Below are 11,921 nucleotides of genomic sequence, written 5' to 3'. Positions count from 1 at the left end.
CCGGCCCCCATCCCCCGGGGGCTGTTGGCTGTGTATCCTCTAAAGCAGCTGTTCCCACAGCGTTACCACGAGTTGAATGTTTTTCTACTCTGATTACAGATGTTCGACTTCTTTTCAAAAGCCCCCTAAATACAGTAAAATGTTTCCATGTAAAAAGCTGTGACAGGGGAATGCTGAAACCAGAGCTGCCTCCAGACCGTGGCTCCAAGCCCGGCAGCGCTCCTCCTAAATATAGGCCACTTTTCATCGTCCAGGCCGATGAGAGAGGGCGGCGGCTCGGGTAACCCCAAAATCATTGTTTTAGTTTGAAAATATATGCTTTACGCTTAACTTCAAGAAGGTATGTCTCATGGAGTAAATGACGCGCTGCGTACGTTGCATTTTGAAGACGTGACTCATCCGGCGTACGGTCTGGTTTCACTTTCCCAGTCCTTCTGTTTAGGATTTTCCCCTCTTTCACCCAAAAGATGGTTTCACCCTCGCTCCTACCCTCTAGCCCCCAGTCCCCAGTGAATCATATGTACCAATCCGAACAGAACCGTCATTTCTCTATAAAACGCCCAGGTCTTACCATACACATGGAGAAAGTTTAATTTTAGTTTTGTGATGCTCAGCAGACTTCTTTTCACACAGTAGTGTATCAGTTAAAAGCAGAGTTCCTGGAGGCAGGCAGCCTGGATTTGAATTTCAACTCTGCCACCTATTAGCTGTGTGAACTTGGGCAAGTTCCTTACCTTCTCTGTGCTTCAGTTTCCTTAGCAGTAAAACGGAGATAATAATAGTGCCTACCTCATAGGGTTGCTTTGAAGATTAATATTTATGAAGCACTCAGAACAGTATCTGGCATATAGTAAATGTATATAAATGTTTATGAATTAAAAGGAAATGTGATGTGCTTGATGAGTTTATTTAGGAAAAATTTCTCCAGCATTTACAGCTGTACAAGGCCTTCTAACTTTAACGCCATAAATAAGAACCTAAAAGGAAATGATCTAAAAGAGGGCACGGGGGAGGTGAAAGGGACAAACATCATCCAGATTATCAAGATGTACTTGTTTTTCATTTTCGAGTTCTGCGAGCCGCCGTGGGCAGGAACGTGTCTGTGGCTGAAGGCAAGGAGCTGGACCTGAGCTGCAACATCACAACCGACCGAGCGGATGACGTCCGCCCCGAGGTGACGTGGTACTTCAGCAGGACGCCTGACCGCACTGTGCCGGGCCCCCACGTGTTGGCACGGCTGGACCGCGATTCCCTGGTGCACAGCTCTCCTCACGTCGCGTTGAGTCACATGGATGCTCGCTCCTACCATTTATTGGTTCGAGATGTTAGCAAAGAGAACTCCGGCTACTATTCCTGCCACGTGGCGCTCTGGGTACCGGGGCATAACAGAAGCTGGCACAAGGTGGCAGAAGCCACGTCCGCCCCAGTGGGGGTGGATGTGACCTGGCTCGGTGAGTGGTTTGGAGGGTGGCTCCTACCCTCCCTGGGGTCGTCCCTCCTCGGGGGTATCAGGAGCTGGAGCTCTGTGCGTTTCATGCTAGTTTGGCGTTCTCCGTACCAGGATGAGCGGCTTGGATAGGTCCCAAGCTGGGGGTGAAAGCAAAACTGGCTGAAATAGAAGCTGGCAGGCAAGGGCAATGTTTAGATAATGTGGCCTCAGTTGAGAGGATAGAGTTTCCTTTTGTCGAGATTTGCAGGGTCCAGCCCTGCTCAATGGCCCTTTGAAACGGACCGTTGTGCAGGGGGACCGCCGTCATGCTTCCTGTCCTTCCCCGGCTCCTAGGTGCTCCCTGGCCAAGCCCCGTGCAGAGAGAGAGAATTCTGCGGCTAATGGGACACGTGTTTTTTCACTGAATGCCCTAGAATCACCAAATGATTTCTTTGCAGATATACCCGTTACACAGAAGGGCCCTCCTGCTGCCCCAGCTCTCCTGGTGGGCTCTCACCCAGGCACAATGCGCCGTCACCTGTTGATCCCCTTGCCACGCGTGTATACCAACTTGTCATATATGTGAAGATCTTGGTCTTGTCCTTTCTTTTTCACCACTTAGCCTTCCCCACCTCTTACTGTCCTAAATGCCGCCTGGCAAGACCCACTTTTCCTGGTTTCTGTTATGGTCTTGTAAGTAATTACAGGTAAACCTAGGCAGGATGGGGTCGAGGGGAGCGTGCCTCGCTGTCCACCTCCATCATCACAGGGATGGAAGCAGGCCTGCAGTCAGACCCTTCCCTGTCCCGTGCTCCAGCTCTGCGTCCCACGCCCGCTCAGAGCCCCGCTGGCGGCCTTTGGCATGGCTCTGATTATTAGTAGTGAAACCTCTTCAAAGGCTAGGAAGTCACTTCCTCCTTTGTCTGATGCTAAACACCCTCCTGCCGTCCGTGACCCCCAGCTCATACTTGGCTCTTCCTTTGCCTTGAAATCTTCTTATGGGTTCGTGGGTCTGTGTCTTCCTAATAAGCCTTTTATTTGGCAAAGATGGGGAGTTGGCAAGTGGGGACCGAGGGGGCAGGGAGAGGATGAGTAATGAGAGTAAGCAGAAGGTACATCCAGTTCGGAGCGAGACTAGGCAGGGCGTTCGTCATCCCTGGTAGCAAAGCGATGCTTTGATATCTGAAAGCGAAAGGAGCGGGGTTGATCTGGCAAGCTTTTATCCCTGCCTCCTGAACCCCACGCAGGAGACTCGCTCTGAAGTTCTGAACTGGAACAATGTTGGCCCGGCTAGAACTCTCCTTAGCAACCTTCAAAATAAAACAGATGTTGTCAGCCCAGAGAAGGTTTTTCATCTCTGGAGCTGATCCTCGGAGCATTGTGTGGTGCTGTCAGATCCCGGGGCCCCCTCTGCTCCTCCCTCTCCCCCTCCCCCTCTGACTCAGAATCACAGCCCCAGCGGGTTTTTTTTTTTTAGAAAGTGCTGCCTGCTCCCCAACCTGAGGGCCCCTTTGAAGTCCTCCCGCATTGATCCAGGCATACCTGGGGGTGCCGGCACTGGAGGGGGGCTCTGGGAGGGAGCAGGCTCTTTTGACTGGAAGGGATTTGTTGGGGTCTGTTGTCCAAAGTGAGAAGAAATAAAGAGACTGAATTGTGGGAAACGGTTCAGTGATCATCCTAAGGATCCAGTTGTTTTTCTGCAAAGTGCCAGCACCATTGTTGCGAAGTCACCTGTGTGCTTTTCCCTGCCTGGCACCGAGGTGCACGGACCCCACACCTTGTGCAGCGCCATGGACGTAACGGGCACTCTGTGAGCGCTGGCTGGCTGGCTGGCTGGCTGGCTAGATAAACCAGTGCCGGACACATGGGCAGTGGTGAAGTATGTGCAAAGAAAGCAGTGATGTTCTATTCAGAGTTTTCAGAGCTATGTGCACCCGGTAAGCCTACTGGGAGTGGATGGCGGATGGCATAAGCCGATGGCATCCTGCTCCTTTCTCCCTCCTGAGTCTCCCCTTCCCTGTGCCTGTGACTCACACCATCACAGCTGCTTGGACACTTGTCAGGAGGCACGTCCGGCTCGAGTACAGCAGCCGATTTTCTCCAGAACCTCCCAGTTGAATAGCTGCCCAGAAACCCATGGACCCGGCCTGACATGTGATTCTCTCTAGATACACAACATGCATGTGTATGTATGTGGATACCATACCATGTGCAGCTTGGGGCCTGTAGAGGTCACTGAGAGGTGCCCCCAAAAGACAGGAAGGCATGACCTGCCAAGTCCTCTGTTGGCATGGCTCATCTTATGGTATGACTATGGCATGTTGTCACAAAAGAGTTCTTGAGACAGTTGGTTCGCTCTGCAGGTGTTACACAGAACTCTCAATTTGCTACTTGACATATTAAAAATGATCATCATCATTTATTGAACACTTACTGCCCGCCAGGCACCGGGCTAAGGGCTTTACATGCACTAACTCGTTAATCCCCGCCACAACCTGTGAGTGAGGTGCTGCCCTACCCGCCTCTGAAAACCATGGGGTTTTATTTTGCTTACGGTTTTGAGGGTCAGGCATTAGGAAGGGCTCAGGGGATTCGTCTCTGAGGCACATGGCGACAGCTGGGACGGCTGGGACGGGGATTCCCTTCCAGATGGCTTTCTCATGCACATGTCCTGTGCTCCCAGACCTCTCTCTGTCCCCACGTGACATCTCATCCTCCAAGTCCATTTCACGTGGCTTGGGCTTCTCACAGCACAGTCTTCTCAGGGCAGTCACACTCCTTACGTGGTGGCTGGCTTCCAAGAGGCAGGAAGTGGAAGTGCCCAGCCAGTTAAAAAGCTATCTCCGGGCCGGCCGGCGTGGCTCAGTGGTTGAGCGTCGACCTATGAACCAAGAGGTCATGGTTCGATTCCTGGTCAGGGCACATACCTGGGTTGCAGGCTTGATCCCCAGTAGCGGGTATGTAGGAGGCAGCCAATCAGTGATTCTCTCTCATCATTGATGTTTCTTTCCTCCTCCTCCTCTGAAATCAATAAAAAATATATTTTAAAAAAGCTATTCTCGGGACTGACCTTGTCACTTGCACTGTTTCCTGGTGGTCAAAGCTATCACCGAATCTGCTCAAGTTCAAGGGGGTAGAGAAAGAGACCCCATCTCTTCATGGGGAGTAGCAAGGTCACATTGAAAAGGGCATGTGGCTGGTGAATATTGCTGCCGTCATCTTTGGAAAACAGAATCTATCACAGTAGTTAATGCCTGTTTCGTTTTACTTCCAAAGAAATGCTTAGGATGGCTTAGAAGTACGGCCTGGGTCAAGTCTGTCCCCAAGTATTGTCATGTGAACTGGAGTCTGTCTCGGGTCTCATTCTCTTATGTGGGAACATTTTTTGGTTTTGGGAACCAGCTCCCCTCCCGAAAGTCTAGAGCATAAAAGTCCTAAAAGCTGGGCCATTCTTGTCCTTCTCTGTTTGGGCTTGGTGCTCTGAGCAGATGAGGGGCTGAAGCTGATTGGAACTTTCTCTCGTTCTATTGTGTTAACCAGACAGAGATCAGGGCAGTGACATGAATGGGTCTGGCAAGTCCAAGAGCGTTTGTAGCAGCTGGGAGGACCTCGATGTTTGTTTTTTTCAAGAGGGTAAGAAAAGGCCTCTTTTACTTAGGGTTTGTGTCCTACTTTTGAAGGGGAAAAAAAAGATTCAAGTTGGCTTGCAAAATGAATCACAATTTAAAGCAGGAGACATAAAAATAAAATCAAGATCAGAGGAGGTTTAAAAAAATCAAAGGGTAGATAGCTCAAGGTAGTTGGACGAATAAGTTACTGCATTTGAACACTGAACCTGCCTCTGAAGTTTTGAAGAGTTGAGGCACAAAGAAATGTGATTAGGCAGCCCTCCTCGGATAAAGGAAAACAAACGCAGGGAGACAAACTTTTTCTTGGCACTGAATCTGTCATGTGCTTTGTTATTTGAGGGGCATTGGATAACATAAAGGACAGGGCTTTCCACTGTTCTTTCACAAAAGGCCCCGAGTGATTGTTTAAATGGATGTTTCTTCCATCCACTCTCTGTAAGAGCTGAGGGCCTAAATCTTAAGTGTGTGAAGGAGTTTCTGTAAGAAGCCGAGTTACTCTGGAGGACAAATGTTGCTTTGTGTCCATGCGGTTTGGTGTATAGCTACAACTAGAGAGGGTCTGGAGGAATCGCGAGTTAATCTGCATCTTAAGCCATCTCTCTCTGCTATGAGATGTCGGAAATGAACCTTTGGCACGAGTTGGGCGCTAATGAGTTGGTGGTTGAGCTCCCTGCCCCAAGTACCAGCTTCTGTGGTGTTAATTGGAGAGGTTTCCACGGGCTTCCCGATCGATCGGAGAGCAGCGGAGGCAGAGTTGAGTTCTGCTGCTCGGGGGTAGGAACCTGATTTGCATCCTTCCCCACGAGAGGGCCGTCCCCTCTTCCAGCAGTGCGCCAGCGAGGAAGGTAATTATTTTTCTTTAAAAGGAGCTGTTAATCTGCTAAGCACGTGGCAGAGACTTCAGCGTTCTGTGCCATCTACAGGCAATAGGAGTCAGACCTGCAGACTGTTATAGGCAGCCGTGATTAGCTGCCTGACCAGGGTTATCTCTGAAGGCAGAAGAGCCCGTAGGTAAGTGTGGGAATCTTGCTCTGAGACCCTCTGGGTGTGTCATCTTGGGTGTGTCGCTTACGGTTTCTAAGCTTTGGTTTTCTGGGTTGCCTTCGCTGCATTTAAAAAGTGTTTAGCATAGTGCCTGGTACTTAAGTGCTCAGTACATGTTCATGCTGGTGGTGATGACTTACTGGTGTTGGGGTTGGGGCGGGGGGGGGGGGCAGGGTGGTCAATGTGTAACATACTCTTCCCCACCAAGGTCTTAACCAAGTAAGACATAGGAGTCTGTCTTAGGGCATGGAGGAACCAGGAGTGTGTGTGTCCTGGAAGCACCCCTCCCAAGAAGAGGGGGTTGAGCTGACCACACCCAGTCCCTTTCCTGTCCCCGCCCCCAAATCTGGTAACTCACTCTTCTCTGGGAGGAGTCGAGTGAAGACTAACGGAGCAAAACCACATGAGTGTTACGTTGTGTGGGGGACATAGCTGAACCATTCAAACGATATTACCTTTATGGCTCTGACATGGCTAAATCTAAATACAGCCTCAAAATAATGGTTCTACTACGGAGGGGTCAGATGTCCCCTCAAAACAACAGCCCCTTATTTGTAGCCTCGGTGTAAATGTTGGAGAATTTTGTTCTACACAAATGTGATAGTGGCAACTCTTTAGCAATTAGTCAACTTGCTCAGCTGCCTCTGAGATACCTGCCCGATGCAAGATAATGAAACCCCATCAACAGAGAGGACACTCCCATGTCCTCTAACTCAGGCAGGCAGCCTGTTCCTCTGATTAGCTGTGCCAAGTTCACTGTGCTTCAAAGGGGTATTAGAACATGGCCCTGTGGGCCACGGTCCGGATTAGTGCCTGGGCTGTTATCATCACTCACATCTTCTGGGACGCAGCAGGCTCTGGGAAAGTGTTGATAACTGGGACGAGTAATAAGGTTGTGTAATTTGGTCCTAGTGGGAAGACCATGGAGCCAAAGCCCAGCCTGGAATTCTGCTCACACATACTGTGCAAGGCTGGACTCTTCGAACTTAACTCCTCTGGGCTTTGGTATTTTTTGTTTTGTTTTTCTTTTTATTGAATTTATTGGGCGATATACAATTTCAGGTGCACAATTCTTCAGCCCATCATCTGTACCCTGTATTTGGAGTGTGTTTTTTGTTTTCCATTTAGGAAATGTACCTGAAAATAGTGTCTGTCTCATAAGGTCGTTGTGAAGAGTAAGCGAGAGTGTGGGGAAAGCGCATGGCATGGTGGGAGCCTGGCCTGTAGGAAGCCCTCGATAAATGCGTGTCGTTGTCATTGCCATCGTCACAGGGGATAATGATACCTTCCTTATCGGATTGTGAGAGTGAACGCAGGTAATCTGCGAAAACCTGCAGCTACGCTCCTGCATACAGTAGGCACAAAATATCTGCTTTGATAACTCGGCCAATGATTCTGAGAGCTCATTGTTTTGAAAGTTGTAACTAAGGAGTTTCATGACCCATATGCAAAGACCGTGGTCTTTGATTTGAGGGGGTCTCCTAGTGATGGAGGCCATGGCTCCAGGAGGCGGTGTGCTTTATGAGCAGACACCATCCCGGGCACCGGATTAGGGAGCAGACCCTTGCTTGTTGGAATGTTGGTGATGCCACTCCTCGGCCTCTGTGTGCTGAGAGAGGGCCTGCTCACATGTGGTGCTATTGGAATAGAATTGGCTGAGAAATGTACACAGACGTAGAAGGAACCACCAGCTTCAGTGATGATCAATATTTTGCCAATCTCATTTCATCTCTCTTCCCTCCCCCAGACACACACACAGACACACTCACTTCTTTTTTTCTTCAGGAAGAATTTAAAGCACATGCCAGACAGCGTGTCATTTTACCATTAAATACTTCAGTAGGCATCTTTAACTGATACGCATTTTTAAACATAACCACCATGGCATTCTTAGCAGATTTCTTGATGAGATCAAGCAGAATGCCGCGGTAATCAGTGGTGGAATGCTTCTGCCCAAAACGAGCATTTTTATGCAAAATATGAAATGCAGTCCAATTCAGCAAGTGTGGCAATATCTTTTATGAACAAGGCACTGCGTGGGTAGCACATATGTTTGAATAGGTAGGTAGTGCCTGGCCCTGTGAGGAAGGTTCATAAGACATAACCAGAGTTCAAGGTCGTGTTCAGGTACAGTCCTTAGAGAGCAGGGAGCCTGGTGGGTGGTAGGGTGTCTGTGAACGTTTGTTGAATAAGAAGTGGGGGAGTGACAGGCTAGGTCAGCGCAAAGGAAGAATTCTCTGTTAGAAGGATGGTATGTTTGAGGATGGTATGTTTATTGACCGTGCACAATGGGCCATGGGGAATAGGCGCAGTCTCTGCCCACAGAGCAACACAGGACACTTCTGTCCATGCACCAAACGAGAGAAATAAGAGCCCATCTCTGACTACTGTTCTGACATGGTGGAGTCATAGCTTCTCTAGGAGTACAAGTCTCGTCGACCTACAAGGCTGGTATATAGTTCAGGTGACCTTGGAACATCCTTTAAAGCAGCAGTCGCCAACCGGTGGTCTGCAGACCACTGGTGGTCCATGAGGTCCGAAAGGTTGGCGACCGCTACTGTAAGTCACTAGGACCTTCCCTTTGTAAGTTCACTTGCTTTTGTTTGTCTTTGCATTAGGGTCCTCCTCTTGAGGAGACCACCCGTTCAGTAAAGAGCTTCCTGAGGCCTCTCCATATTGGCACGGTCCAGGTCGGTCCGGACCGGAGCTAAGAGTGCATCTGGCCCTGTGCACAGCCAGTTCTGTCTGTCCTGTCCACGTGAACTGAGCTGTTATCCTTGTCTGCACTCCAGCCGCTGTGCCAGAAGCTGCCAGGAGGAGAGGGTCTGAAACCCTGGATGTGGGGTAACTTGGGAATACCTCGGCTTATGCACATGACGGTACAAATACATTTCAGCGGTATTTGTTCCGCAGTCCCTTGCCGCTAGGGAGGCCGTGTGGTGTGTCAGTCCCCGCTGCCCGGGAGGCAGGAACCCCCAGCCGTGCGACTTGTCTGAAAGGTGAGGGGGCAGGATGACATCCCAGAAGCCACCTCGTGGCAGGGCGTGCTCCCAGGAGCCTGCAGGGCCACGTTGGTTTAACTGGCAACGGCACAGGGTCCAACCTCACGTGCAACTAAGTGCTTGTGGAGATGGAATTAGGATTTTGAGTTCTTCCCATTGCCTGGCCCAGTGAATCGTTCTTGGGGAAGCCTTGATGTTACACATTTCATTAGAAGCGTAAATCAAAAAAGAACAGTTCCTCGACCTCAGCAGTTTATAATCTGAATGAGTCATAAATAAAAACAACGTGAAAGAAAACGACACTGTCAGACCGAGGTGAATAAAGGTCGTGCTGGCAAACGAAACTTCTGTTTGGGTAGAGTGATTTTCCCTCCCAGAAGGCAAAGTGCTATGAAAGAAAAATGTAGCCTTTTCTAAACGCCTTACCATGAAAGCAGCAAACATTTACTGAGTGCCGACTGCATACGAGGCTGTGTGTTTGGAGCTTGGGGATGAGACCGAAGCAAGGAGTATAACAGGGTGGGGTTCCTGCTACCCAGGGTCACGTGCCCGTCTTATGGGAGCATAGAGAGAGAGTGTCATACTCTGGGGACGCCAAGAAGGGGGTGCAGGGGAGGTGACGCTGAGGAATGAGTGGAGGGTTGCAGGGCAGTCAGGAGAAGCCACTGCAAACAGACCGCCACAGAGGTGTGAGACTGTGGTGACTGGGGGCTCTAGATAATGGGGGTGACATGCAGAGGGTGGGGGAAGAGGGAAGGAGGCGGCAAGGGGGTTCTAATATCCCTTCCTTGGCAAGTGTGGAGGAGGGGCTCGGGGTCGACGTGAAGTTGCAGAAATGGATTAATGTCATGAACCTCAGAAGGAGAGGTTTTTATAAAATAACAGGACCGTGACAATGGCCATGGGGACGCTAGGAGAAGGCTGGCTTTCCCCCTATTCCCTGTCAGATCGGTGCCTGGCAGGGAAGTGGGGCCTCAGTGAGCCAGGCTCTTCAAGGTTGACCTTTATACGGGCGAGTTCCACGTGGCCGTGAGAAGAATGTCAGTTGGGAGTTTGAGGATGGTGTGTTTACTGACCGTGGAACAGATTCAGTGGAGAAAGTCCAGGGACCAGTAAAGTGAGGGTGAGACCACAGGGGGGTGGTGACCTGAGGGCCTTGCATTTGGGGCCCAGCCAAGGATGGCAGGAGCCGCGCCTCGATGGGGTGGGTTGGCCTCAAGTGCTAGAATGTCCTCTGGGATAGGGTTTTCCGGTGCAGCTCCAGTGGGGTCTGTGGGCACTGCTTCGCATTCCAGGGGAAATCTTGGCAGAGTGTGGACACCAGGCTTCTTAGATCCTTCTCCAAAGAGTCCAGGCTCCTGGGGAGACTGACCGCAGACCCCACCCCTATGGAAAGATCGAGGTTCTGATGGGGACATTGGGCTTCTGGCTTTGGAAGTGTTCCTGGGGACAGAGTTGTACAAGTTTTGCAATAACAGCTCTTCTAGGCTCCTTCCCGTCCAATGCAAGGACTTTCATGTCTGTCTTTGTCGTTGGCAGGATAAGCATTTAATTGTCAGGACGAGAGGAGTACTCGTCTCGTGCCTTTTGCTACGTCTTGGGATGTTGCCGCCTAATTTTTCAGCCCTGTTCCTCCCTCTTTGGTTCAGAGCCAGACTATCAGGTGTACCTGAACGCCTCCAAGGTCCCCGAATTCTCCGACGACCTCACGGAGCTGGAGTGTCGGGTGGTGGACAAGAGGAGCATGGAGGGGAGCGTCCGTGTCACGGTGTCCTGGTACTACAGGATGAACCGGCGCAACGACGACGTGGTGACCAGCGAGCTCCTCGCAGCCATGGACGGGGACTGGACGCTCAAGTACGGAGAGAGGAGCAAGCAGCGGGCCCAGGACGGAGACTTTATTTTCTCTAAGGAGCGTGCGGACACGTTCAGTTTCCGAATCCAAAGGACTACAGAGGAAGACAGGGGCAATTACTACTGCGTGGTGTCCGCCTGGACCAGACAGCGGAACAGCAGCTGGGTGAAGAGCAGGGATGTCTTCTCTAAACCTGTCCACATATTTTGGGCCTCAGAAGGTAGGCGCTTTGTCCTTGTTCTCTGTTCTTATTTCATTTTGGCTTAAGTCATCCGACTGTATGTTCTCAGATGCACAGTCACCCTGCAGGTTTCCATTTATACGAGGACTCCAGGAAACGCATGCTCAAATGACTGCTGCTTCTCTCTGCAGCCCCCAGCCCTGTCGGGTGGTGAGGCTGGGCAAGGGTAAGTCCTCTGAGAGCGCTGGGCATGGTCGGTGGCAGGGACTCATCTTGGAGGCACTCCCGGTGTGCATGGTCAGCCTTTGACACTGTTGCTCTACGGGGCGGGTCTTACTAGTGAGCCAGACTTCACATGGGCCTTTGGGAGTGTCCGCACCCACGAGTTCCCACTGGGTGCAGGCACCTTGAGGCGCCACAGTGTAGATAAGCTTTTCATTCTCGGCCCCTTGTCCTTCTCTCTGGTCATCACGTCCTCTGTCCTGTTGTTATTCATGCCCCTGCTCACACCCGAACTAGACCACCTCACTTCTGATAACTGAAAGACCTGCATGCTCCCAATTTCAAACGTCCTATTCTCTATGCACACCACTGCCTTTCTAGATCACTCTCTCTAGACTCCAACATCAACTCTTCAACCTACCAGGTGTACCTGATAGACAGACAGTCCATTAATCCTACTGCCCTGCACTGTCCTTCACTCCCATTGTCCTCACTTCTGTCTTACGGAGGGTGACCATTTGCCCAGGGTAGTCCAATCTATACCTGTTATCCTGAGTCT

At 50.7% G+C, this 11,921-nt stretch overlaps 1 protein-coding gene across 1 annotated transcript in view; it reads left to right on the top strand.

Annotated features, from left to right (window-relative positions):
• The window catches only part of PTGFRN (prostaglandin F2 receptor inhibitor), a 46,332-nt gene that overhangs the window by 23,734 nt on the left and 10,677 nt on the right, over positions 1-11,921 (top strand). The window contains exons 5-6 of the mRNA XM_005860089.2: positions 1,071-1,451; positions 10,754-11,179. Of these exons, the coding sequence (XP_005860151.2) occupies positions 1,071-1,451; positions 10,754-11,179 (807 nt within the window). The remainder of the gene's footprint in view (positions 1-1,070; positions 1,452-10,753; positions 11,180-11,921) is intronic.

The sequence above is a fragment of the Myotis brandtii genome, unplaced genomic scaffold, assembly GCF_000412655.1.
Source record: "Myotis brandtii unplaced genomic scaffold, ASM41265v1 scaffold131, whole genome shotgun sequence".
NCBI classification, from domain to species: domain Eukaryota; kingdom Metazoa; phylum Chordata; class Mammalia; order Chiroptera; family Vespertilionidae; genus Myotis; species Myotis brandtii.
This window is presented reverse-complemented; position numbering and strand designations above follow the sequence as displayed.